General features: G+C 45.6%; 1 protein-coding gene and 1 long non-coding RNA gene across 3 annotated transcripts in view; one reads left to right on the forward strand and one right to left on the reverse strand.

Annotated features, from left to right (window-relative positions):
- The window catches only part of CNTNAP2 (contactin associated protein 2), a 1,301,514-nt gene extending 1,285,537 nt beyond the window's left edge, over positions 1–15,977 (reverse strand). The window contains exon 1 of the mRNA XM_087820965.1: positions 15,777–15,977. Within this exon, the coding sequence (XP_087677091.1) occupies positions 15,777–15,876 (100 nt within the window). The 5' untranslated portion in view covers positions 15,877–15,977. The remainder of the gene's footprint in view (positions 1–15,776) is intronic.
- A 1,818-nt stretch (positions 15,978–17,795) lies between these two features.
- LOC107523829 (uncharacterized) lies at positions 17,796–25,168 on the forward strand. 2 transcript variants are annotated; one of them, XR_001601903.2, is made up of 4 exons: positions 17,796–18,209; positions 21,200–21,295; positions 23,043–23,165; positions 24,615–25,168. It is a non-coding gene; the product is annotated as an uncharacterized LOC107523829 (long non-coding RNA). The 2 variants fall into 2 exon arrangements; XR_001601902.2 differs by lacking the exons at positions 23,043–23,165; positions 24,615–25,168 and adding an exon at positions 21,436–22,251.
- The last annotated feature ends 322 nt before the right edge of the window (positions 25,169–25,490 follow it).

A 25,490-nucleotide genomic window follows, 5' to 3' on the forward strand; every position in this document is an offset into this window, starting at 1 on the left:
ACTCATACACCACATTTCCCCTCAATACTCGTGAAGCAAGTTGTCTGTACTATTCAATATCTAAGCTAATTTCTTGGCTATTTTAATTATTTCATCATTCACAAATCTGATAGCAGCATGAAAAGACCACTTGTACGAAAATAACACAGTAGCACATCAAGCTCTCAGTAATAACAAAACAATCAATGCCACAGCCAAGCGATTACATATTTTTTTTGAGATGAAAACATGAACGTGCCTAATACATTTGTGGTGGGCTACCAACAATTCTGTATCCTCAGGCCTTGCAAACCATTTCAGAATTCAACGCACAAAACACACTGTACTTCTCACAAAGTAAAGAAAGTTGGAAATAGCATTTCACACCTATTTTCTTGCAGAATTCCCAGAAGAAAAATGCTAAAATGACAGTGTGACATTTGTCATCAATTTATAGCTAGAGTTTTACAGTTGTAGAACTTGGGAATGTTTTTTCTCATAGGATGCTTTCCTTACATTATGCCACACGTCGGGCTTTCGCTTCATGACAGGCAAAGAATGGGAAAAACAACATTTGGCTGAAAAATATTGAAACCTAATTTGAAAAAATTTCTCACTATTAATATTGTTAAGTATGGTGATCATGCAGAGACAACTAGATAGCTTTCAGTAATCTTTTCAATAACTGTATTTTATTATAAAATATAATTAATAGTATAAAATATAATTAAGAATTACATAATGTGATCTTTCTCATTTAATTTTTATAATTTACTCTTAAATTTCAATTTCACTTAAAATTAATTTACATTATAATTAAATGTCACTTTCAAAAAGTAACCTTGGTCCTATCTATTAGCAAATTACTAAGTTTGAAAGCCTGTTTTGCAAGTTGCCAAGTGATCACATATAAATCCCATCACCAAAAATGGCCATTTTTATCTTAAATCACATCATCACAGCATTTTTACTTTAAATCACACAACACACAGTGCTAAAATATCCCGTCTGCTCCTTGTGCTGGGGCTCCTATAAATTCACCATGAACAGTGACGTTGCCACTCTGACCTGTCAAACAGGCCACACCACGGAAAGCAATATAGACCCACAGCAGAAGTCAAGCTGCTGGGTATTAAGAGGGACCACGGCTAGAGGACAAACAGGAGTCCGGCCTCCGCTGCGTCCACCTGCTCCACGGTTAGAGAATTAGGACACGGAGACACTATTAATGTCCCTCAGGAGGCCCCACCAGCTGAAGCCCCCCAAAGCAGACCGAGGAACCAACAAGCAGCCCAACCCTGGATTTCTGCGGAATCATGAACTTCCTCACACAGCCCCTGGCACCCGTCTAACCACCCTCGTGTCTCCTAAATATTGAAATGCCCGGGCTCAGGGCAAGGGTGCCATCAACACTTATGTTGCCAACTTCCCCACTGGAATCAGCTCCTGACATTCAAAGCCCTTTTGGATAACGTGAGATATAAAATACAGTCACCGTAATGCTCTGTGGGCCCTTGGGAGTTGATTTTATAGCAAAGACTGACTCCGAATGCCTCCTTCAAGCAGAAAAATCACCTTATTGGCATAAATGCCATGTAGTTTATAGGAGGATTACAAGAGTATTGGCAGCCATCTATCATGCCCTGTGTAATAATTTCTGGTTGTATACAAAGAAAAAATCACACTCCATTACCATTAAGAAGGGTGGAGAGCCACCGATCAATCCCATTTACCTCACTAAACCTTTTCCTGTACGGTTTCTAGTGTACACAAATATGCTTTTCTATTTATAAGTAGGAATAATATATAGAAACAAAAAATAATAATAATTTTATGTTAGCAAATGAACATGTAAAAAGATGACATTATGCTATACACGTTGAAGGTATTTGCATATCAGTAAGCTTAATATTTTCATTACAATATTAGAGTAAAAAGGACTGTATACATGCACACTCTATCAAACGTGAGGACAAGACCATTTGGTAACTGATATTAGATAGACTGGGGCAGCAGTTCTCTAGTTTTAACAGAGAAATTGCTTAACAGAGCACTGTTTCCTCCTTTGTATTTGTGATACGCGATATTCTATAATAATGACCTGCTTTTCTTAGAGAGCGTACCTCTCGTATTTCATCAACGACACAGCGACTCTGTTATTATAGCATAAAACGGTGTCATTCAGCATCTCTCTAGAAAACTGCGTGTCCTAGAACTTCCCTCACTTCCTCCAAGGGTTCACTTTCCCTAATCTTTATAATATTACTAATCGGTAACATTCATTGGCCACGTGTTATTGGTGGGCAATTTGTTAAGCATTTAAAATACATAATACTGTCTAAACTTCAGTAACACCTTTGAGGCTCTATCCCAAAGCTCCAGTTAGAGAGATAAAAGCAAGACCGAGGTTTGGAAGAGGCTCTTCTTTCTTTGCCAAGACTGGAAAGCCTAGGAGACTAGAATCATAGATTTAAAAAATGATCATGGCCTTTAGCGATAATCTAATTTAATTCCCTAATATTATACATGCAAACTAAAACTTAGATTTTGGTCCATTTGTATAAACTGACCCAACTAGTTAGTAGAAGAAACCCAGCGTCTAGATCTTTTTGCATGTGTTTCTCCAAAACCATACGACAGACTACAATATTTCTATCCAAAATACCTTCTATTTATATCCAAAATATTTAATAGTGTGACACGATGATACATTTTCTTTCCAGTTTCCTCTCTTTAAACCATGCTTCACAATTTCAAAATATGCAAGGAATTTGTTAGGGCATCTTTCCTTCCAGATCCCAAGTTCAAAGCTTCGCTACTCGTGTGGCCCGCGGACCGCTCAGGGCATCAGCACCTCAGATGCCAGGCCTCGGGCCCCCCAGGCTCCCGACTCAGCCGGCCGAGCAGGCCGGGGCGCGGGGGCAGGCGAGCCGCGCAGCCCCTCGGTGCCCGCTGCGGGGGCGCCCAGTGCCCAGGGACGGCCACGCAGAGCCTCCTGCTGGCTTGTGTTTTAAGTAAACGGGTCATCTACTGCAGAGCACCCGTTTGCACAGACTCTAATCTGAGCTAGAGACTATGATCTGAGACATCGATAGTGGACACTGCATGGGTTTGCTGTAGATACGTCATCAGCTAGCATTTGCAGACCATGGTTTATTCTATATATCAAACCTGATGAAGGCTACGCCTGATGTGGGGTCAACGTCACAAAGTTAAGCTGCAAAGATACTGAAAGCATAAAAAATTTAGAGCCAGCTTTACACTGATCTCTATCTGAAGTGATGTATTACTCAAATTCTGAAATAACCTTATTAGAACACTATATTCCTTAAAAACAAACAATTGATACGAAATCCACCGGATTAGGAATATAAAGTACATTTTCTAACAAGCCTCAGGCCTGCTAGCATTTTATAAATGTGTACATTTTCAGTAAAACTCAGCCACTATTCATCCAAAGCATAGAGCAATCCAACTAATTGAAACCTTACTAAAATGAGAAAGTGTTTGGAGTATAGCGCATGGTAATACCAAAGGTAAATACTAAAGAGTAGGAGGCCAGCCCGGTGGGTGTGACTCGGTGGTTGAGCATTGACCTAGGATCCAGGAGGTCACAGTTCGATTCCCGGTCAGGGCACAGGCCTGGGTTTTGGGCTCCATCCCCAGCAGGGGGGGTGCAAGAGGCAGCTGATCAATGACTCTCATCATTGATGTTTCTCTCTCTCTCCCTCTCTCTTCCTCTCTTTGAAATCAATAAAAACATATAAAAAATTTTTTAAAAAAGAATATGAGGCCATTAGTCACATTTAAAAATTACAACAAAAAATAATAAAAATAAAAATTACTACAAATATTCTTTAACTATTGAGTTATATCAATATGATATTGTTATGTGAAAGTATATTATAATTATATTCACTATTATTTACTTCCTTTAAATTCAGCTATGAAAAAGCCCTGGTGAGGTAGGTTTAGAGTGTCATCCAGATGCACCAAGGTTGTGGGTTTAATCCCTGGTCAGGGCACACACAAGAATCAACCAATGAATATATAAGTAAGTGGAACAACAAATCAGTGTTTCTCTCTCTCTCTCCCCCACCCCTTCCTCCTCCCCTCCCTCCCATTCTCTCTCTCTAAAAAAAAAAAAGCTATGAACAACACACTTTGAAATATAGGTCAGTTAAGAAATTGCCTCTTATAAATGTCTGCTGTTTCAGTAACACACATACATGTCAAATGATCAAAATTATTTATCTTATTAGCAAAATTCTTTAAGCTAAGTATCACCGAATTATTGCAAATATAGTACTGACATTTCTAAAGGAGTCTGGAATGATTTCTCATGTAGACAATATTGTCCAGGAACAACATAATGTTCTTACATAATGAAACAAACATCCCTTTTGATACTAAAATTATTTAAGCTCTACATACTGACTAGAATATAATTATAAAAATTGAGATGCATTTCTACAAATTACACACATACATAAGTTCAATTAACACGTCCAGCCCTTCATGAACAGTTAAAAAATAGACCTCGTTGAAAAATATTTTGGAATTACTATTGTTCAACTGTCCTTCATTTCTTTTGGCTTTAAATGTGTTCTGTATTAACATATTAAATAATGCATCACATTTTCAAAGAGAAAGAGGCATTTAACATGCTTATGCCTAATATTCTAGGGTCTGGTGACAAAGAAGAACAAATTATTTGGTATAAACCATTCCTGGATATTGTCTCTTATTGCTGATTTTTATTGTTTGCAGAGCTGGGGAGCAGTGGCTTGTCTCCTCGGAGGTCTAACCAGGGTTCCTTCTACCTTTCTAGCTCCACCTTGGATGGGAAGGGAGGAAACAAGGGAGAGGAAACCTAGATTAGAGGGCCAGGGGTACTCAGGCGTCACCTTCCCACAGGCGGAGACAGGATGCCAACCGTCTCTGCTCTCTCCTTGGTCACTCCATCCCATAGGTGAAGGTTCTGGGTACTAAAAAGACTACCCAAAAATTGAGGGGAAGGAAACAAACATTTTTCCAAGTGGGTTGACTATGTCCTATCGGTAAGACTCTGTGGCAAAGATTTGGAAATTGTGAAAATAAATATCTGATACAGGTACTTTACCAGCTTCAGGCTGACTGCAGCTGGCTGCAGGGCAGGGCCTGCGTAAGGTCAGGCAGATGGGCCCAAGGGCTCTGCTGAGCCCCAGGAAACAGAATGCCAAGAATTCCCTGTTGACAGGGCCTTAATATGTCCCCGAATACTATTTCCAGTGGCCCACTTCCTCCATCGTTTTTATGATCCTATCATTTCCCTTTCCTACCTTCATTATCTATGGAGCAAAAGGTAACTGTTCATTTCGCCGGGGCCTTGGCAGAAAGAACACATAGCTTTTATTAGAGGTAGTTGCTTACTTTAAAATTCTAATTATAAATGTTGTCTACTTCCTAGAGATCATAAAACCCTTCAGGACAGAGCCCCTGTCTCTAAAGATTTTATAATCTCCAGAGCTTACCACATTGATCTATTTTTAATATACATTCAAATGTTTTCATTAATAATGAATTCATGTCTATGAACAGTTTCAGCTGAACCTCCAAAAAAATCCCGAGCCACTGATTTTGGGGGACTTCAAAATAATATCCACTGTTTGATTTCCCAGTTTTCTAGTCATTTGGATAGTCAAATTCAAAATGAAAAAAAATTGTCAAATTTGTTTTTATATTTTCCATCGCATTTCAGGAGAGCAGCTTTATCCCGCCTGCGCGTGTGGTGGACAAGTCAGGGTAAAAATGCTGATGTGTTTGGACAGGTTCCTCGCGCCCACAAGCTCTCCACTTTGCAAATGTTGTGTTTTCAGAAACATTTGTGAGTAAGGTATTTGCATACCTACTCCACTGAAAAATGGGCTCTACTAAATACATTGCTTCACACTGTTTATTAACTTCTACCATGCTTTCTTCTTTTTAAATCCTCACTGAGGATATTTTTTCCATTGCTTTTCAGAGAGAGTGGAAGGGGGAGAGAGCAAGAGAGAAGCATCCATGTGAGAGACACATCGACTGGTTGCCTCCATGCTGGGGATCGAGCCTGCAACCGAGCTACATGCCCTTGGCTGGAATCGAACCCGGGACCCGTCATTCCACAGGCTGATGCTCTAACCACTGCGCCAAACCGGCTAGGGCTCTACCATACTTTTTAACATGAGCATGCTTTTTAAATAACTGACTCCTGTGCTGAGCATAGCATCCTATATATTGTTACATATAAATGGCCAGTTATAAATTCAATGAACACAGATCATATACACATGACTTCCTTCAATGAAGTCTTTCTTAAGGTATTGGAACTCTAGTTTTGACCACTTATCCGTGGCGTTATGTAGAAATTAGATAGCACCCGGATCTTATCTTTGCTGATTGTTTCAGAGGTAAGTCTCAGCTTCCCAACTGAACCACAAATGGAAGGAGGCATCGGAAAAGCCTGGTGGACACAGCACGTTGCACTGGAGAATCTGCAGGGAGCTGGGCGCCGTTAGGTCACATGGGGTGCAAATGCTGGGCTAGGGAGCGATGACAAAGGGACAGGCGAGAGCCGGAGACGTGGCGAACCACGACAAGAACTGTGTTTTAGAAAAGTACTTCTGGCATCGATATTGATGCCAAACCAGAGGGGCATGGCCAGAAGCAAGGAGGCCTCCGGGGAAGCCTCTAGATCAATGCCCGGAGGGGACCCTGACTTGAGCACGGCGCCGGGCAGGCGAGCAGCGGCTAGACGCGAGAAATATTCGAGCATTAGCACTGACAAATATTCCTGAGAAACCCATTTTCCCACGGCCATTAAAGCAAGTTTCCCTCTCAACCAGGCTTTCAAGGAAAGCCGATGGCTGAGGCGTTCCGTGAAACCGATGTTCACCCGCACGAGTATCACTGACACTCCCAACAACGGCCATGGATTATACAAGTGCCACCTCCTAACCACCCTAGTGATGGCAATGACATTATAATTTTGGGTACTCCGCTGAAAAATGTCCTGAGGACCAGTTTAAAGTAGCTTTCAGTTGTATCTGACAAAGAATTTTACTACGTTAGCATTCAGTATTTTACATGGCTTCAAATCAATGTTTTCACCACTGGACTGTCACATGTATGCTAACAGCACCCAAAAGATAGAATTACATCGGAAAATCACTTTATTATGAAGAGAGAGCAAATCGACAGCATCGTATGTATTATTACAGGATACGTTACCATTCCAATAAGCCGTGTTTCTCTGTTTATGTCAAATATATATCTTTCCTGATCACAAACATAATTTTTAAGTCATCGGGATACATAACAATTTGATTAGAAAACAAGTAAACAAAGAAGAAACATTATAGCAGTTTCCTCCCCCTATAACTTTATACAAAAATCAATTAACTCCTAAAACGTTGCCTCGGTGCAGCATCAGAGAAGCGCAAATTCAGTGACATACTACGTGGTGCTCAGCCGGGAGGGCCCCGGTGAGGAACACAGTTCTGTAGCGACAGGCGACGCCCAAACCTGGGCAACAGCCACCTAACTTCTCTGCCCGGGTTTCCTCGTCCGCACACGGGGCGTTTCGTAGGGAGCCAATGAGTTAATACCTCTAAAGAGTAGTGCCTGACCCGGAGTCAACTCTCAACAGATATCAGCTATTCAGATCAATTAGCAAAACAACAACAACAGAAACATTTAAAAGCATAATGTCTCCTGCTGCATGATTATGGTAATAAAAAACCCCACGAACATTAATTGTTTGCTGTTGAAAATGGAAGTCATTAGAAATCCGAGGGACTCAATTAGGGAACATCCATTAGAGAAAAAGCATGTAAATTATTTTCAATATTCTCTTCGTGTGAGAAAAATCTAATATTAACCAAGTGATTTAAATAACAATGACTGCATTTTTTTTATTTTTTATTTTCACTAACCAGAAATTAGCTCGACATTTTCCGGTGATGGTATTATTACAGGATATAAAGCGGGAAAAAAATAAACTTTTATTTGATAGGGCCAATCTGATGAGATTATATGTGGTTGCTTGGTGTATTGTGTCCAGAAGTTTTTGATTCTCTGTCCAATTCAGACGCACTAAGAAAGAAAAAAAAAAGCCAAGATCCATTAGCAACATCGGCCCATCAAACTTATGTGTTTGTGGCCATGGGCACATGGGGAGAAAAAAAAAAAAAAAGCCAAATCTCAGACTGGTTGACATTAAAAACATTAACCTACTAGCATATTCATTGAACCCTCCAAAAACTGACATTCATATATGATTTTCCAGACATGTTTTGTTTGGTTGAACCCAACATGTTTCAAATACACTATAAAAATCTACAAATTTTGAGTTAAAATGTATACGTAATTAAGTGATTTACTGCAGCATAGGCCACTGTGAATGTGTAGTTAATACATTTTAAACAAATGATACCCCTAAAATATGCTAAAATTTTGCCACATAACATAATTTAGGCTGACGCTTTTCACGTAGTTCTTATGTTCATATATTTTGCCCAATATCTGAAGAAGATATATAGAGTATATAAAGGTAAATATATTCTCCTTAAGAGGTGACTGGCCAGGAAAACAGTTACAGAGTGATATGATTTAGTGACCATATGTTTCATCTTAGTTTGAACTAACTATTTGAGTCTGTCTGACTTAAAATTGCCAATAAGTACCTTTATTTTAACAGGCTACTCTTGGAGGTAAACATATTATTTTCTTTGGCAAATCACGGTTATCTCCCTGCCTAATAAGTCGTCTCATTATTCAGAGGGTATGCATTTACTTTTTCCATAACCTCCTTGGAAACAGCACTAGAATCAGATACCACGATGACATCGTAACAGCAGAAGGAAATTAGGAATCAGAGCGAAATTTTGCTTCTCGCCTGCTTTTCTCAGCATGGGATGCACCGCGTGGACGCGAGCGACCCCGGCCGAGTCCGGTTAAACCTTGGGTGGCTCGGTCCCGGTGCAGCTGCACCACCCGCCACAGGCTCAGGGAACCCGACTGGGCCCTTTGTCCCATTCACATCCCCAGGAGGCTAGGACACCAGCCCAGCGCAAAGGAAATAAGATGCATTAGGGAAGGGAAGCAGACACCTTCTGGGTGTTCGGGATATTCCTGATATTCCTTCCATGGAAACATTACAGAACTCACCCCTGTGTAAGTCTGGGAGGGTATTTCTAAGGAATGTCAGCCCCGAGGGGAATGTAGAGCGTGGCCCTCCGGAGCCCCTCGGTATTTCTTCACCACTTTTCCAGTTCACCCCAAACAGAGCCGCAGCGCGCAGGCTCGCAGTCGGGGAGCCCAGCTTCATTTCCAGATTCCCTACTGTCGGGGGGGGGCTGAAGGATCTGGGGTGCCATCAAAACACGCCTCTACTTCAAGCTGTCCTTCTGAACAGCCTGCCCCCCAGAATGAACGAAATCCGAGTGTAACGAGGTCTTCTGCAGGATTTCCAGTTGAGGAAATCAGCAACGCTGTTTTCAAAGCGCACATGACTCATTGGTTTTAAAAGAATGACTGACTCCAAGATCTAGCTCTTCTTAACTGGGCCGGAGGGGCAAGAACAGGCGGTGCCTTCCGGCGCCAGGCCTGGCAAATCCCTGCGAAGCTCAAAGGGGTCAGAGGGCACTGAAGGCGTTGGCCTGTAAAGTCTGCAACCAAGGTGTGTTCAAATTGGCAATGCTATTGGCCATGGACAAAGAAACTGTATTCTAAGTGTTGCTCTGAAATAAGCCCTGTCACTCACAGGACCGTGCAGAAATGTGGAATGAATGAATGAATGAATGAATGAATGAATACACGCATAGGAGAGTGTACAGGTCATAAGTAGAGTAAGTCCAACTCTCCAACTAAACATCAGAGGGGAAAAACAACTCTTATGTTGCTGCTGGTTTTAAAACATGCCAACCGTTTCCCACGTTCACTTAGTTCAGTGCTCACTAAGCGTATTATTGGCGATTCTAGTCTCCCTGGGCCTGACCGGCTACAGTAACTCGCACTCCCTTCCCTGCCTAAGCTCTAGGTTGGGAAAGAAGTCACAGGGGGAGAGCAGACATGACCCCTTGATTAATAATTACGGATTCGGGGGGATTTGGCTTAAATGCATGGCAGTGATTCGACGCATTCACTTTAATTCTGAAGTTAAACAGGCTTTCAAGCCACAGCAAGAACCAACCAAAAGGCTCCTGACAGCGTCGCACAAGTTCTCGCAGAGGCCAGGCTGCTCTTACGGATCCGCAGCAGAGTCTAGGCCCTCTGCAGGGGGAGGAGCCCAGCACGCCAGCTACTTCTCCCAAACTCACCCGTCAGGGAAGTCACCCTCCCTGACACCCAGAGGAAGGAGCCAACAGAGGCGACGAGTTGCAAGTGGACTTTTCTCCTCATAAAAGGAGAGAGGCTGGGGGGAGAGACGCGGCGCCTCCGCATCCCAACAGCATCTTCAGTTGGTTCAAAACTGTAACACGCTGGCTCTCTGGGTCCCAGGAGATGCGAAGAGCCAATGTTTGTTTTTTAGTTTTAGTGTCTTTTTTTTTTTTACTTTATCAATATTGTTGAAAATATTACAGATGTCCCCCTTTTTCCCCCTTGACCCCCTCCACCCTGTGCCCAGTGCCCGCCCCAGGCCTTCACCCCACTATGGTCTGTGTCCATGGGTTCTGCACATATGCGCGTAAATTCTTTGGTTAATCTCTCCCCACCCGCCCCCGCCTTCCCTCTGAGCTCCCTCAGTCTGTTCCATGCTCCTATGTCACTGAATCTATGCTGTCCACCAGTTTATTATGCTCTTTAGATTCCACATATAAGTGAGACAATGCCCGACGTGTTAACCAATCACTGCTGAGAAGTAGCCTCTTTTAAGTTTCTCACTTGAAAAGCTGAAGGCTATATATAAAGATCATTCCGCATCAAAATGGCAAAATTAAACGCATAATTTCTCCCAAAGGCCAAACATTACGTGATTACAGAAATATACCTTCTGTTTCTAATAGCTACTGATTTTAAAGATGTATTTCTTTAGAAACACTGATAACATCCAGTGTCAGTGACTTACACAGATGTAAGTACAGCACTCGCTTTATTTCCGTCACACTGCGCTTCGGATGCTGAAATTATCCTGTACGCTGTCGCGGAGCTTACCGAGCAGCAATAAATGATAAAAGCACTTCTCTAACCGATTCGATACGGGGAATTTTTGAAATTACATGTTTTATTCCTTCAACCTGTTAACATCAGCCACTGCACAGACAATGCGAAGCTGGTTTTCTGGAGGGGCCGGGGGTGGGGGGATGAGCTAAAGAAGGTACATGCATAGCCCAGGGACCCGGACAACAGCCTGGTGAAGGCCACGGGAGGGGGGCCTGGGGGTCGGTGGCGGGGGGCAAAGGGCAGGAAAAGGGGAACACCTGCGATTACGTCAACATTAAAAATTTTTAATTAAAAAAAGAAAGAAAATCACACACTAGAAGAATTAAGAGTGCCTGAGCCTAGAATCTCTCCTTACTCTGTCCAGCATTTACAACAAATAAACAATATTGTCTTTTAAAAGGAGAAGCAATACAAGGGGGGGACTGGAGCAAACTCCTTTTATGTTTCAATCATAAAAGGATGCATCAGAAAAGAAGACTTACTAGTTCGCCCCTTCAAGACTTAGTAAGACTTTCTCTGGGAGAATATCCTAATTAAAACAAGTGATTTAAAAATCTCAGAGAAGTTAGAAGAACTTCAAACACCCTGCCAATTAAAATAGAAAAAAATAAATCAGGAATGTGATTTTTGAAATATGATGGGCATCAAACAACTGTGATGACACTGGTCATCTCAAAAGGGTATGCTGTCTGTTTAAAGTGGTATAAAGGTTAATAAAATCCCATTTTGGATGGTGAATTCTTTTTCTACCCAATTTTGTCATAGATTGATGTTAAAGGAGTAAAACTTGGAGTGTCAAAGGTTCCTGTTTCCTGAATATCTATGCTGATCATGAAATCAGGGTAATACATTGCTCTCCAATAAGTAAATAACAAATAACACTTTTTTTTTATTATTAGTTTACATTAAGTAAATAATGAACTACCTCTCATCAAGCAATGAATTTTGCTGGGTCTAATGCACTTTTTTATTTAAATTCTCTTTATTTAATTAATTTATTTTTTAAAAAATATATCTTTATTGATTTCAGAAAGAGGGGGAAAGAAAGAGAGAGCGAGAGAGATAGAAACATCAATGATGAGAGAGTTATTGATCGGCTGCCTCCTGCACGCCCCCTACTGGGGATCGAGCCCATAACCCCGGCATGTGTCCTGACCGGGAATTGAACCTCGATCTCCTGGATCCTAGGTCGACGGTCAACCGCTGAGCCACGCCCAGCCAGGCTAAATTCACTTTATTAAGACAATGTTATTTTGTTAATTTATCACAATTTAAATTCAAATGAAATAATCTTATGAAAGCTATGTTGAAGCTCAATGTAAACCAACAGTGTTTGCTTTTATATTATATATTTTATACATAATTCCACTATTTGAAAGATCCCATTTGTAGGGTGGTATGTGAATTGAGGAGAGAGAAAATAGACCACTATACTATTGTTTTGCTACTGTTGCATAACTTGAAATAACTGTTCCAGAAAAGACCTAGAGGCAAGTTCAACCCCTATAAACTTGTAGGCAAGTTCAACTCCTTGAAAGACATGTTAGAAAATATATAAACAGTTTACATACAATAAATATACACCATAATCTAACATTAAATATTATATATCTATCTGTTACATGACATGCATTTAAATGATATTACCAAATATATATACTTATACATATTTATATATGCTTGTATATGTAAAAACACATTTGTTGGAAAGTACTTGATCAATTGAAGACACATTTTGCAAATGTAACAGTCGGTGAGATTACACTTTAATGGTTATACAAAGTAATATAAAGTGGCCTTAATTAGAAAGCACTGTTTAAGACAAAATATAATATACTTTGAGAATTCATTAAATTCATTGAATGCTGGCTCAAGTCCTCATCATTTAGAGCTGCACTGTCAGGGTTTTTCAAACAAAGGTAACTCCCTAAGAGAAAATATCCTACTTAAACTCTACATATGTGGCCTAGGAATGTGCATTCACAGGAAGGAAGGTTATGTGAGAAAATGAGACCCTTTTTTCTTAATCCTAGAGGTGAGCCTATTTAAAATTATTTTAGACAAATTGTAGAATGCACACTCTAACATTAATAGTAATAGTATTTTATATACGTTTCAATAACAGAGAAAAATAAGCCAAAAGCATATAAGTATTTGAAATGGCACTGAGATGAAAAAAGAAAAATAATGTTAACTGTATCTTCTAAAAATGTCCATCCCATTAAAAAGTCATTTGGGGACAGAAAGTTTGAGCACTGTCGTCATACTTTGAAATGTGTGCCCAATAAAAAATGTTTCTTTCCGATTTTCATGCTACTTTTTGTCTTGTGATGACCCCTCCTGGCTGAGCTGTTCATTATCTGAGATTCGGGTAGTTCACTTTTTTTTTTTTTCCCTCTGAACATTTTTAGTTTTAAGAACATAACTCTCATCTTTCTTCAGAGCTCTATATAATATAAATAAAACTTCTCGTGGAAGGTAGAACATGTAAATGTAAAGTGCTGAACACATGACGCGCATCCTAATCGTGAAAGTCTATATGATTCTTATTAATTAATTCATTTCCAGGACTTGGGGCAGCTTTGGGATTTTGATCCATTGATTGAAATTAAAAAAGAAAGTCCTCTTCATTAGGCCATTCGGCATTTTTAAACAATAAAATGTAAGAGCTAAATAAGTACATCTGAATAATGACCCATAACTATTAATGATCTTAAAAGTAACGGTCTCTGCTCTCCCCTCTCTCCAAAGTCTAAGTTGGAAAACCTGAGAGATATTTCTGAAATAACAGCCTTTCCATTCTCAGGCTGTTAGCCCCCGGGCTGCACGCGTGCCAGGCTGGACACGCGGCCGGGCCCCAGCGTGATCCCTCAGAGCTCACACCTACAGGAGGACAGGCCACGGGCTCGGGAACAGCCTGCCACCGGCGAACACACGCGGCTCGCTCCCTAACAAGGTTATTTTCCCAGGAAGGCGGCAGCTAATTCTACGTGGACAGACCTCGATAACAGAAACTGAAACTTTATCAAAAAGAATGTCCTGGGGGTATTTATGTAAACACTGGTGCCAAGAATGACACATCTTCACAATTTCTGTTTCGATCTAGTCAACGGGTATAAAATATTCCCAATATGTCACTTTCTAGGTTTTATCTGTTTTGTGGGGGGAAACACACACACACACTCTAAAATGCTTGTCAAGTTCATGACAAATTTAGCCACTTAGTCTCTCCCTGTCCTTTAGTGCAAGAAACACAAAGCACAGACCTTATCTGGGAAAATGTCTGGAAACCAAGTCTGGCTGGTCATGGGATACTATTCTGTAGTGGATCCTTCAGCGCACCTGCTAGGGACCCTCCAACATCCCCGCTTGTTCACATGTGCGCCCCAGAGTAAGCGCACTGACACCAGCGTGCCGGAACGTTTGCATCAATGCACCCCAGGGTCTTGCAAACAGAGGCAGGACTCCTTCCCAGGGGAGGAATTTGGGAAAAACACTCAACTTTCACCCCCCACCCCCCCCAAAAAATGGAAAGCATCTATCTTTAAACTTCAGAATCTTCAGGATTGGTGTTTCAGGCCTCATGCACTCTCAGGAAGGAGCCTGAGCCCTGGGAAAGCCATCCTGGGATGGCCATGGGCAGCCTGGGCGCCTTTAACTCCCCGCGAGCCGGGAGCCACCCGCACCCCGCCCTGCGCGCGCGGCGCGCATTCCCGGGGCCACGCAGGAGACGCGCCGCAGCCCGCAGGCTTCCCAACGCCCTGGAAACACCAGCCTTTCTCATGTTTATTTTCTGAATTATTTTTTTTAAGCTGGCTAAAACACACACGGAGACGAACATATGGAACAGCATCACCCCCCCCGCCCCCCCCAGAGAACTCCAAATCTGTTCGCTACGACACTACGGCTGCTTCGCACTGGCTGCCCCAGGTCCCGGGGCTGCATTGCTTCCAGCGCCAAGGAACGCGAGCAATTTCGGGGACCACACCGGGTCCCCCGTCTCCATTTTCATAAGCAAAGTACTCAACGCTCATTCACTCGTCGGGGCGGGCGGCGGGGAGGCTTCCAGGCGAGCCCCTGGGTGCCCAAGCTGCTCGCAATCCGCCGCTCGTTCCTGACCACATACGTGCTCCATGTAACTTGGAACCATAAATAAACATAAGAAACTTATTTCTGCCACAGGCTTCACTTTTCGGCCACCGACCTGCCTAAGCCAAACGCCATGAACTTCCTCCGTACGCACACAGACAGACGCACAGACACACGGACACCACCACCCCCCGGACTGGCAGGGCAACCCCCCCAGGAGCCGTCGTCCGCAGGCAGCGCCCTGGCCCCGCGGCGGCTGCCGAGCCCCCCCGCGCGCCCGGGCGCAACTTTCCAGAAACCTCGCGGGCGGCGGGACCGGCTGCCCGGCTCCCCGGGGCGCGCGGCTCCGGGGTCCGCCTGCTGCAGTGGCTGCAAGTGCGCGGCCGCGGGGACGGCGCACGCGAACCAGGGGCGAGCACCGCGAAGGCACCGCGGAGCGGGGACCGACCGACGGACGGACCGACCGACAGACGGACGCGGGGCGGCACATCCCCGCGGCGGGAGGCGGGAGGCGGGAGGGTACTTACGGGACGCGGAGGGCGCCGTCCAGCCTCTGCAGAGGACGCTGCTGGCGAGCCAGAGCCAGAGCCCCAGCGCTGCCCCGCAGCCTCGCCGCGCCGCCGGCATCCTGCGCCTCCCGGCTCGCGGTGCTCCGGAGGCTCGCTGCCGAGGGGCGCCTCCGCCTCTTCGGGGGCTTCTGCCGGGGAGGCGGGCTGTCCTCAGACCCCTGCGCGCGCCCGGCCCCTCCCGCCGCCGCCTCTCGGCCCCTCCGCCCCGCCAGGCTCCAGTCCTGCGGGGCTGCGAGCGGCGGGGGAGTCGCGGCGCCCCCCTGCCGCGCGCGCGGGGCTGGCCTCTGCGTGGCGCGCAGGAGAAATGCCAGGGGGAAGAAATTCACCCCGAGGAAGGGAGGCAGGGAGGGAGGGAACGGGAGCCGAGGAGGGGACACCGACCCCGCCCTCTGCCTCCGTGGCGGGGGGGCGGGAAAGGACCCAAGGACCGGGAGGCAAAGCCGGGGAGCGCAGGATGCGGGAGGAGAGGGGCGCGCGCCGGCCGGGAGACGCCGCCGCGGGGGGCGCTGCGGGGCAGCACGCGCGCCCCTGGCCGCCGGGCAGCGGGAGCCCGAGGGGCGGCTGAGCGCACTCGGAGGACGCGGCCGGGGCGCGGCGGGCGGCGCACGCACGGCCTCAGCGCGGGGCGGCGCGGGGCGGCATCTCCCGGCGGGGCGGCCGGGCGGCGGGCGGAGCGCAGGAGACGCCGCCGCCAGCAGCGCCTGCGAACCTGCGGCGGGCGAGGCGGGGAGCCCGGCCTCCGCCTCCCCGCCCCAGTCTCCGCCCCGGCTCCGCCCCCTGCTCCCTAGCGCCCCCACCCCACCCCCACCCCGGGCCGGCTGCGCCCTGCTGCTCAGCCCTCCCCACCGTGGCCCGCACGCAGGAGCCGGCACCCACGGGCCCGGGGGCCCTGCGGCGCGGCAGGGGGCCCAGGTAGGAGGCGCGCGCCCCTCCCCGGGCGGGAGGCGGTGCTCAGGTTGGGGATTTGCTGGGCAGCCTGGGCACCCGGGCCGCGCGCCACGCGCCCGCCGGGCCCCGGGGAGGCAGAGCCCCCGGGCTCGGGCGCCTTCCCTCCGCCTCCCCTCCTCCCCTTCCCTGAGAGATGGTACAGGCTCCCCCTGAGAGCGCCGGGCCCCTGGGACCCACAGACGCGCAGGTCTGCGGAGTGGCCCGAACACCCAGCGAGGGGAGCTGAGCCTCCGACCCCGGGGCGGCGGGGACTGCAGGCGCCCCGCATGCAGATGTTTCCGATACGCAATTAATTCAACCTCGTGCACACGCACCCGGGCCCCGGGAAAAAACTAGATTCAGGTGAACACGCAGGAACACAAACTGAAATGCGCAGGCGGGCACACGGGTAACTGCCTCGGGGCCTCTGGTGCGCGGCAGGTCCCAAGGATGAGGACCATCTGGAGAGACCCAGATTTCCTGCTCACGGTTAGGTATTTTCCGTAATCAACCTCACGCTCCTCTCCGCGGCTCACCCCCTGCCCACGCTCCAGCCTCCATCCGGGCTGCTGCGTAAAGTACTCGGATCTCTCTCTGCAGAACCAGCCCTTCCCCTGGCTTTCCTGACACAGTTAAGAATTTACTGGCCGCCCAACTACCTAGTGATGTTTAGAGAGGGTGAAGTAGGAGTGACCGAGTCTTTCACGGTTGTGCGATGAACAAGCATTTGCCTTTCAAGATAAGTGAGATTTTTTTTTTTGGAAACTTGGCTACCCCCGGAATGGACCGTGAGCGCAACGCCAGGGTCGGGGGTCAGGAAGGTCCTCTGTCAGCAGTGCCCTGGCTCGCTGGCTGCGTGATTAGCAGGTGGTGACCAGGGGCCTGAGGCAGCTTTCTTCACCAGAGCTTGGCTTCTCCCTGGGTTAAAGGGATGTGTGCTGGGAAGAACTGCACGTTGGGGACCATCTGGAAGATGATGAAGCAGGCAGATGACTAACAGGAATCACTGCAGCCTCCTGCTCTGCAGCTGGCCTCTTGTAAAGTAACACAGTAAACACGTTCTTGGGGGTTTAAAAATGCCCCCTCCCCCCTTTTAAAAAAATTAGAGTTCCCACTGGTTGTCAAAAGTCAATAAACGGTTTCTCTTTTTTTTTTTCTTTTTATAAATTTAGAAGGGGAGAGAGAGAGAAACATCCATGATGAGAGAGTCATTGATCGGCTGCCTCCTGCACACCCCCTGCTGGGGATGGAGCCTGCAACCTGGGCATGGTGGGCCCTGACCTGGAATCCAACCCAGACCTCCTGGATCCTAGGCCGATGCTCAACCGCTGAGCCACGCGGGCTGGGCAGTGAATGAACGGTTTCAAAAGTACTCTCGTAGAGGACTGTCGTCAACCTGTAAGACCTCAAAGAAACCAGCCACGGGAAAAAGAAAATACAGTGAGGCAGCACAGCGTTTCAGAGGTCAGTGCTTTCACCATGTCTGTTTCCGAGCATTGCAGTGAACTGCACTAACGGGGCACTAAAGTTTTGCGTGTGTTTTTTAAAATAGAAGAATAAAAGGAAACAATGACTATTTCCGGATCACAATGGATGCCATTCCATTGGCATCTTGAGATCTGAGATGATTTTGTTTCCTAGGGTACGAAGCTAAAGGGACTGGCAGTGGTTATTTAATTGTTTTGTAACAGAAAATGACATACCTAAGGGTGTCTGTGTCGTCCCCCCCCCAAAAAAGCATTCTGACCACTTTGTAACCATTTCTCTTAATAAGTAAAAACAAACAAAACCAACCCTGGCTTTAGTGACACATTTATAGCCAGCCTCCAGCAACACTGTGCTCCCTAGGAGGGCCCAGCTCATGCTGTGTGCCCCGAGGACTGGCCTTCATCTGTTTTCAGTGCTTTTTGCCAGGTTTGAAAGTTAGTGATGTCACATTCCTCATATTGTTATTACCTTTGCTTCAAATTTGTGTTCATTGCATACAGACATTAGGATTCCCAGCATACCTAAAGAAATAGGAAGGATTTGTATAGATGCAGGATCCGCTCTTTCTTAGATCTAATGCTGCATTCTCCCTATCCAAGTCACCGTTTTCATCATTACATATTAAAGTTAAGCTTCTTTTTTTACTTCTGTTATAGCTCTAATAGTGAGAAGCTAGGAACTACCAGGCTTGTTGGTCCTGGTCAACAAGGTCCAATAAAACTGCTGAGCCAATCAATGAACTTGCAATAGTTCCACCAGATGCCCCCTTAGATGTGCTAGACGTGGACTGTCTTGCTCCAGAGAGCAAATTCATAATGTGTGCATTGCGTTATATTTGCAAACAAGGGAAGACAACACATGATGATCCGAAATATGTTCCTTTAGTTGGATATCGGGTCAGTCAAAGCTTGAGAATCGTAAAAGCAGGCGAACCAAGGGCCCACAAAGAGAAAACAAGAGTATGGTGGGGAAAAAGGGGGGCAAGTTGAACGTTAACATGACCCCATAATTGGGAATGAGTGATTGCTTCCCATCAATATGTTCATCAGTCACTTATAGCGTCCACACTTGTTGAGCGTTGACTATTATCGAGCTGGACATTGCGCTAGATACTGGGGTTCATACCTCTGAGCAAGACAGACAACATTTTGACCCCCGAGTTGGGGGTTAAAGAGATCAAGATAACTCTGCACCACCTTGACACCAATACCTACTCAAGGAAATGTCCACTGGGAAATGATTCTAGGACCTTAATACAGGGTGGGCAAAAGTAGATTTATGGTTGTTCATATGGACAATAAAACCATAATTAATAAATAATGCAAGAATAAAACCTGTGTTTTGCACACTCACAACTATAAACATAGTTTTGCCCGACTCTGTATAATCTCTACGAATGGATAGCATCAAAAGAGAAAATATATTATCACCATCATTGTCATTTCGGAGGTTAGTAAATAATCCGGCATGTGGCAAATTATCTCAAAAGTCCTCCCCACATTTTGGAACTTTGAATGACAAAAAAGAGGAAAAGTGTTTTGGATTTAATAGCACTCGGAAGCGGCTGACTGCTGAGAGAAGCGTCGAGTAAAGTCAGGAAGTAGAGAAACACGGCGTGTCCCGGCGTGAGGTCCTCGGAGTGGACTTTCCTCCTGGAAAGCAGGCTGTTCTGCTGGGCCCCCAAGTCGGTCAGTTCCCCCAGAAAAATGTGTCCGACTAGAACAGAAACACGTGCCAGGCCGACCGCGCGCTCCAGGAAGACGGGACTTGCCTTTCCCACCCCTGCCTGCAGGCACCCCTACCACTGTTTGGCTCATGCCAGTATCTCCATGGTGCTCCGGCAGAGCCCAAGGAAGCTGCGTTTACCAGAGCGTTTGGGGTGACAGTCCCCTCCAGCCCCAAGTGTGCCAGGGAGGGCACAGGAAGAGCAAGGGCAGTGTCTCTGCTCAGGCCTGGCCCACCGTGGGAACGCGCATGAGTTAAACGCTGGGGGTGCCTCCAGGCGGAGAGGGCATTTTCCAACCCACACACAGGTAAGGTGAAAAAAAAATACCCAAGTTCAGTCCTGAGTCCTAAAGCGTTTCTTTGTACTCTAATTTCCACCTTTTGTGTTTCTCTTGATTTGTAAGAATGAGAGTGGAATGAATGAAATAAGACTAAGCTACCTCGCCCGGCTGAGTAGTCAGGCACCTGGGGCCTGGAGCTCCACCGCCTCCCCTGCGCTGTGTCATATTTGGTTAAGGGTTCGATGAAGCGGCCCTTTATTATGGATTTCACCTGGTTGCTAGTAGAGAAATATGGAAATGAAGTGAACCTGTCTGCAGCCTCCGGAGTGACTTCTAGACCCCTGGTTATGTGTGGCATCCCTCATCGCGTGGCACTCACCTGCGGAAACAGAGCAACGTCAGGTTGCTTCCTGCAGAAAGTTGTACCATCCTCCCAACTTCAACAGTCCATGGTTCCCTTTTTAGATTTCTAATGCGGGGCTTTTTAAAGTCTCCTAGCGCTGGCTGCCAGACTGTCTTCACGCTGTGAAAATTCATCAGGTGTAATATATAACTATATATCTTTTTCACTTTTCAAAGATGTATTACATTCCGTAAAAAAGTTCACCTCTTTGCTCAAGTCTCACGGTCTAGAGCCGCGGTTCCCAATAATGGAAATACTACCTCTAGAGAGGATTTTAGAAAATTGAAGTGCTCTGTGGTGCACAATATTATAAAGGGTTGCCGCACTTGCGGAGCGAGGGACGCCAGGCACTGAGTATTCTCGACGGCACAGTGGAACACGGCTTTCTAATTACTGAGTCCAGAGCCCAAATTAGTTTTACCGTAAATGGAAAGAATTTTCTGTGCACTTTTAAAATACATTAGATTTTCCAGAAATGCAACTACAGTGTCAATGGAGAAAAAATTTCATTTCTTGCATCCCTTCAGAACTTTTCTTAACGTTATCTGCCTTTTCAGAAAATCGTGTCATTCAAGCAGCACCACTCGTGGGCCAAGTAGGACGCGAGGAAGTCCAATCCCTGCCTCCCCTGCATGTGCATTTACACAGTCATGGTGAGCAGGGGGCCTGGGGTATTAATATAGAGAAATGCATATATGCCATTATCAGTTATTTTTCATATAGTTTCCATTTATTAGACGTAAGGCATTGCATTGATTTTTATTTTTATTTTTTTTTTTTTTTGAAATTGTAGGCTATATTATCTGTGGTCCTTTGTTTCAGCCAATGAAATGGAATATCTTCACCAGGACATCGAGTTTGCATTTCCCTGTACGTCTTCTTTTGAGGGCCGGGCCCCTCTAAAACATGAGAACCCAAAGGCAGATTCTCTTGCTGTTTTAATCTCTTCATTATTTCCCGGTTTAAAGGGATTGGAAATGAAGACGCGGTTTATTAAGGGGCTGCAGAAGTGATTCTGTTTACTCAGAGGTGCAGCCACTTCGGGTGCTTTTGAAGAGTAGAAGGAAAGTCATCATGTCGAGGATGTGACTCTCAGTGGCAATCACATCGTCACAGTCAACCCCAGACCTGAAATTCAGCACAGCCAGAGGTGCCTGGCTGGCTGCTCGAAAGCTGATTTGCTACCCAGCTAAATCCCATGACGTTGATAAAGTGTAGGATTCATTATTTAGCAGATTCGAAAACTTTACAAGTATTAGCACATTTCATCTTTACAACAACTTCCCTACTGTCCTCAAGACACAGAAAAAGAAACCGAGGGACTAACAGGTTAACTTCCTCATGGCCAGTGGTATCCAGTAAGTAGCAGAGCCTGGATTGAAAAGAAATCCAGGCACCCTGGCCCTAGAGGCCACGGACTTGACTTAGCTACACTGCCTTCTACGGTCGCCACAGAGCAAGTTAGAAATAATTTTGCACTAAAAAGACTAATGAGCCAACAGAATTACGCTATATTGCCTTTTTTATTTTTTTTTAAATAAGGGGATCGTTAAGTTTCCACTTAAGTTAAATAAAAATTCAAATAAAGATTAATTTAATTGTTTACAATAAATGGAAAATTATATAAAAATTACAATCGAGGGGGGGGGAAGAGAGCGAGAGAAGCGGCACATTTAGGGTGAAAAACCAGTGAAAATGTGGTTAGAGCAAAGGTCGCTGAAAGAGAAATCTGAGCATTTCTTGTCCACCTGGTTCTGGCAAGTTTCCAGTGTTTGACACTATTTGCTTTTCCCATCCAAAGATTTGTTAAAAATGGCATCCTTTCTGGAGCCAGCTCACATCCACAGCCTCCCCCGTTTGCAGGATTCTTTGCCCTGGGAAAGCTGAAACTACCGTGATTTTCTGCTTTTCTGGACAGACGCACTTTCTTTATTGCACACGGACATATATTCTCTCACTCTGCCTCATGGTTCTAGTTGGACTTGAAAGAAAATAAATAATATTTACAATTCCTTAAGAAAAATTCCACCCTCTTATAGGTCAGTTCATCCTAATTCCAGTCTAATTAAAATCTGCATTTTCAATCTTTCGAATCAATTTAGTTTTGTTGAAAGTATTAATATAAACATGTAGTTTCACATGTATTTTTTTTTTTTTTTATTGCAAAATATACGCACATACGTCCAGCATGGGCACAGGCTTTACAGCCTTTATATTTTAATTTAACATAGCGTAAATATGCCCATTTCCATAAATATCCTTTAGAGCATACTCTTTAAAATCATTTTATGAGTTTCAAATGAAAAGTGATGGATCACATCTAAAATTGAGTTCTCCAGCAACTTACTGCTGATTATTTATATCATTTCTAATGCCTCACATTTATAACTAATATTGCAGTGACCACTCGTGCATTGATTGCAGAACCAAGCTCAGCTCGCGGCCTTAGCAATGGCTTGGAGATCGTGCTGGCTGTTCTGTCTCTCCTGAGTGCCTCCTAAATTTCATCTGCTGCCCTTCTCGGTAAGCCTGGTGCTCGGGGAGAGTCACCTCCGTAAGTGTCAAGGGGGACTGTGGCTGTCCATTGGTTTTGTCCAATGGGTGGCACTGTCGGTGGCAGATTAGCTGGTGGGACAAGAGAGAAGTTGGGGCACTGATTCCGCATGGCCCGCATCTCCGCGTCACAGGCCTCGGGTCCGACAGTGATTAAGTTCTGCGATTTAACCTCCTCCCCTTCCCTTCGCCCTTGGGCCTCACCGGTACCTGGCTTATCCCCTTTGTGTTAGAGGTGGGAATGGCTCCCCCATGTCGCGAGTCCCTAAATGCTTCACCCTGCTCTGGCTCTCTTTCCCCTGGCCACACCTCCGTAATGAGCACATTCCTTAATCTTTTTAAATTTATATCCATGGGGTGAGTCATCTATTTTCTGCCTGAGCACAATAAAATTCTCAATGGGATATAATAACAGTTCTTTAAGCATTTGATATATATCGTCACTTTATTTTTTTTTTCACAATCTAAATGCACCACTAGTGTTGTATAAGAAATCAACATCTCTATAATTTTCTAACCCCAAATGTTATCTTTTATAGTTGAATTTATTGGGGTGACAGTGGCTAATGAGATGATATAGGTGTCGAGTGTACAATTCTATGGTATGTCATTTGCATATGTCATTGTGTGTTCACCACCCAAAGTAAAATCTCTTCTGTTCACCCCCCTTTGCTCTCTCTTGCCCCCCACCCCGCTTTCCCTCCGGCAATCACCATACTCTTGTGTGTCTGTGAGTTTTTGTTTATCTCATTTGTTCATTTGTTGTTTTCAGTTTCACGCCCCACATACGAGTGGAATCGTACGGTTCTTGACTTTTTTCGCCGGACTTATTTCACTTAGCATGATAGTCTCAAGATCCCAGATGTTATTTTTAAATATTGTCAAAATGACAAGCAAAATAGAACATCAAACACAACATCTGTTGACTACTAAGGAGAATACATGTTAAGAGAGACACAGGGAGAAAGGTTTACAGATCAAATTACTACTCAATAAAGTGTCCAAAAAACACCAGGTATGGCCCACGGCTCGAATTTCAGCGCAAGTACAAACGAGCTACATGGATCGAGGCAAGACTCCTTTTTAAAACACCCTTAAGCCTTTCTTTAAAAAAAAAAAAATCACGCCCGGCCAGGCGTGGCTCAGCAGTTGAGCATCGACCGAGGATCCAGGCGATCGGGGTTCGATTCCCGGTCAGGGCACATGCCTGGGTTGTGGGCTCGATCAATGACTCTCATCACTGATGTTTCTATCTCTCTGTCTCCCTCTCCTTTCCTCTCTCTGAAATCAATAAAGATATATTTAAAATAAATAAATAAATAAATCACATGTGAGCTAGAGATAGTAACAGTGTTGGCAGCAACGCCATCGCACTGGACCTCTCTGGCCCCTTCCAACCCTAGGCCTGTGCTCTTGCAGCCCCAGCAGGAGCAACAGGGTGGACAGAAGCCCTGCACCGCTTGCCACGGCCTGGCCCACAGAGCAAACCCCACCTGCTGCGCTGAGTTCCCGAGGCATGCCCGTGGCTCGTTCCTTTTTCATTTCTCCAAAGACGGATAAATATTACGATGTACGCGATTTCTTCAGTAATCGACTTCATCGGAGAGGTAGTCAGTCCCATGACGCCGAATGAAGTAGACGGAACAGCTACTCTGTGAAAAGTCAAATCCCATGAAGCCAAAGCGGGCCTGCTAATAAGAGAGGTGGACTCCAACATCCCCGCCGACTCACATTTGCTTATTTATTGCTTTTCCTGAGCTCCTGTGTTAGCAAATTTCATCTTGTCTCTGCGTTATCCAGGCTCAGCCGGAAACGCTATGACATTTAACACCGCACTTCATGGGATGCTGTAGATCACGCCGCTTCCCTTAGCAGAGGGGACGGCCCCGGAGTTCAGGAAGGCTGAGCCCTTGGAGCTCACAGAGGAAATGGGATATTTCTCGGGAGGGGAGGAACAGGCACCGCAGAGCTAGCTCGTTTGTGCTGGAGGTAATGGCGCGAGAGGTAACGCTGGGGCCTCTGAGAGGCTCCATGAAGGGGAAGAGGTGGGTGCATGGAAAGCTCACACCGTTTTCTGCAAGTGGGCAAGATTTGCAGCAGAAGGACCAAGGCTGGGAAGAACGCATCGTGTGCAATGAATGCACTTTGCAGGGGGAGCTGGTGCTGCGGGCTCACCTGCAGCAGGTCTTGTGCTCTGGGCTGCGGGGCCATGGATTCGCCCTGCCCACCCTGCCCTCGGTCCCCGAGCAGGGCCTGCGGGTGTGGAACACCCGTGCGGGGTGAGGCGGGCAGCGG

The sequence above is a fragment of the Miniopterus natalensis genome, chromosome 10 (assembly GCF_054644295.1).
Source record: "Miniopterus natalensis isolate mMinNat1 chromosome 10, mMinNat1.hap1, whole genome shotgun sequence".
NCBI classification, from domain to species: domain Eukaryota; kingdom Metazoa; phylum Chordata; class Mammalia; order Chiroptera; family Miniopteridae; genus Miniopterus; species Miniopterus natalensis.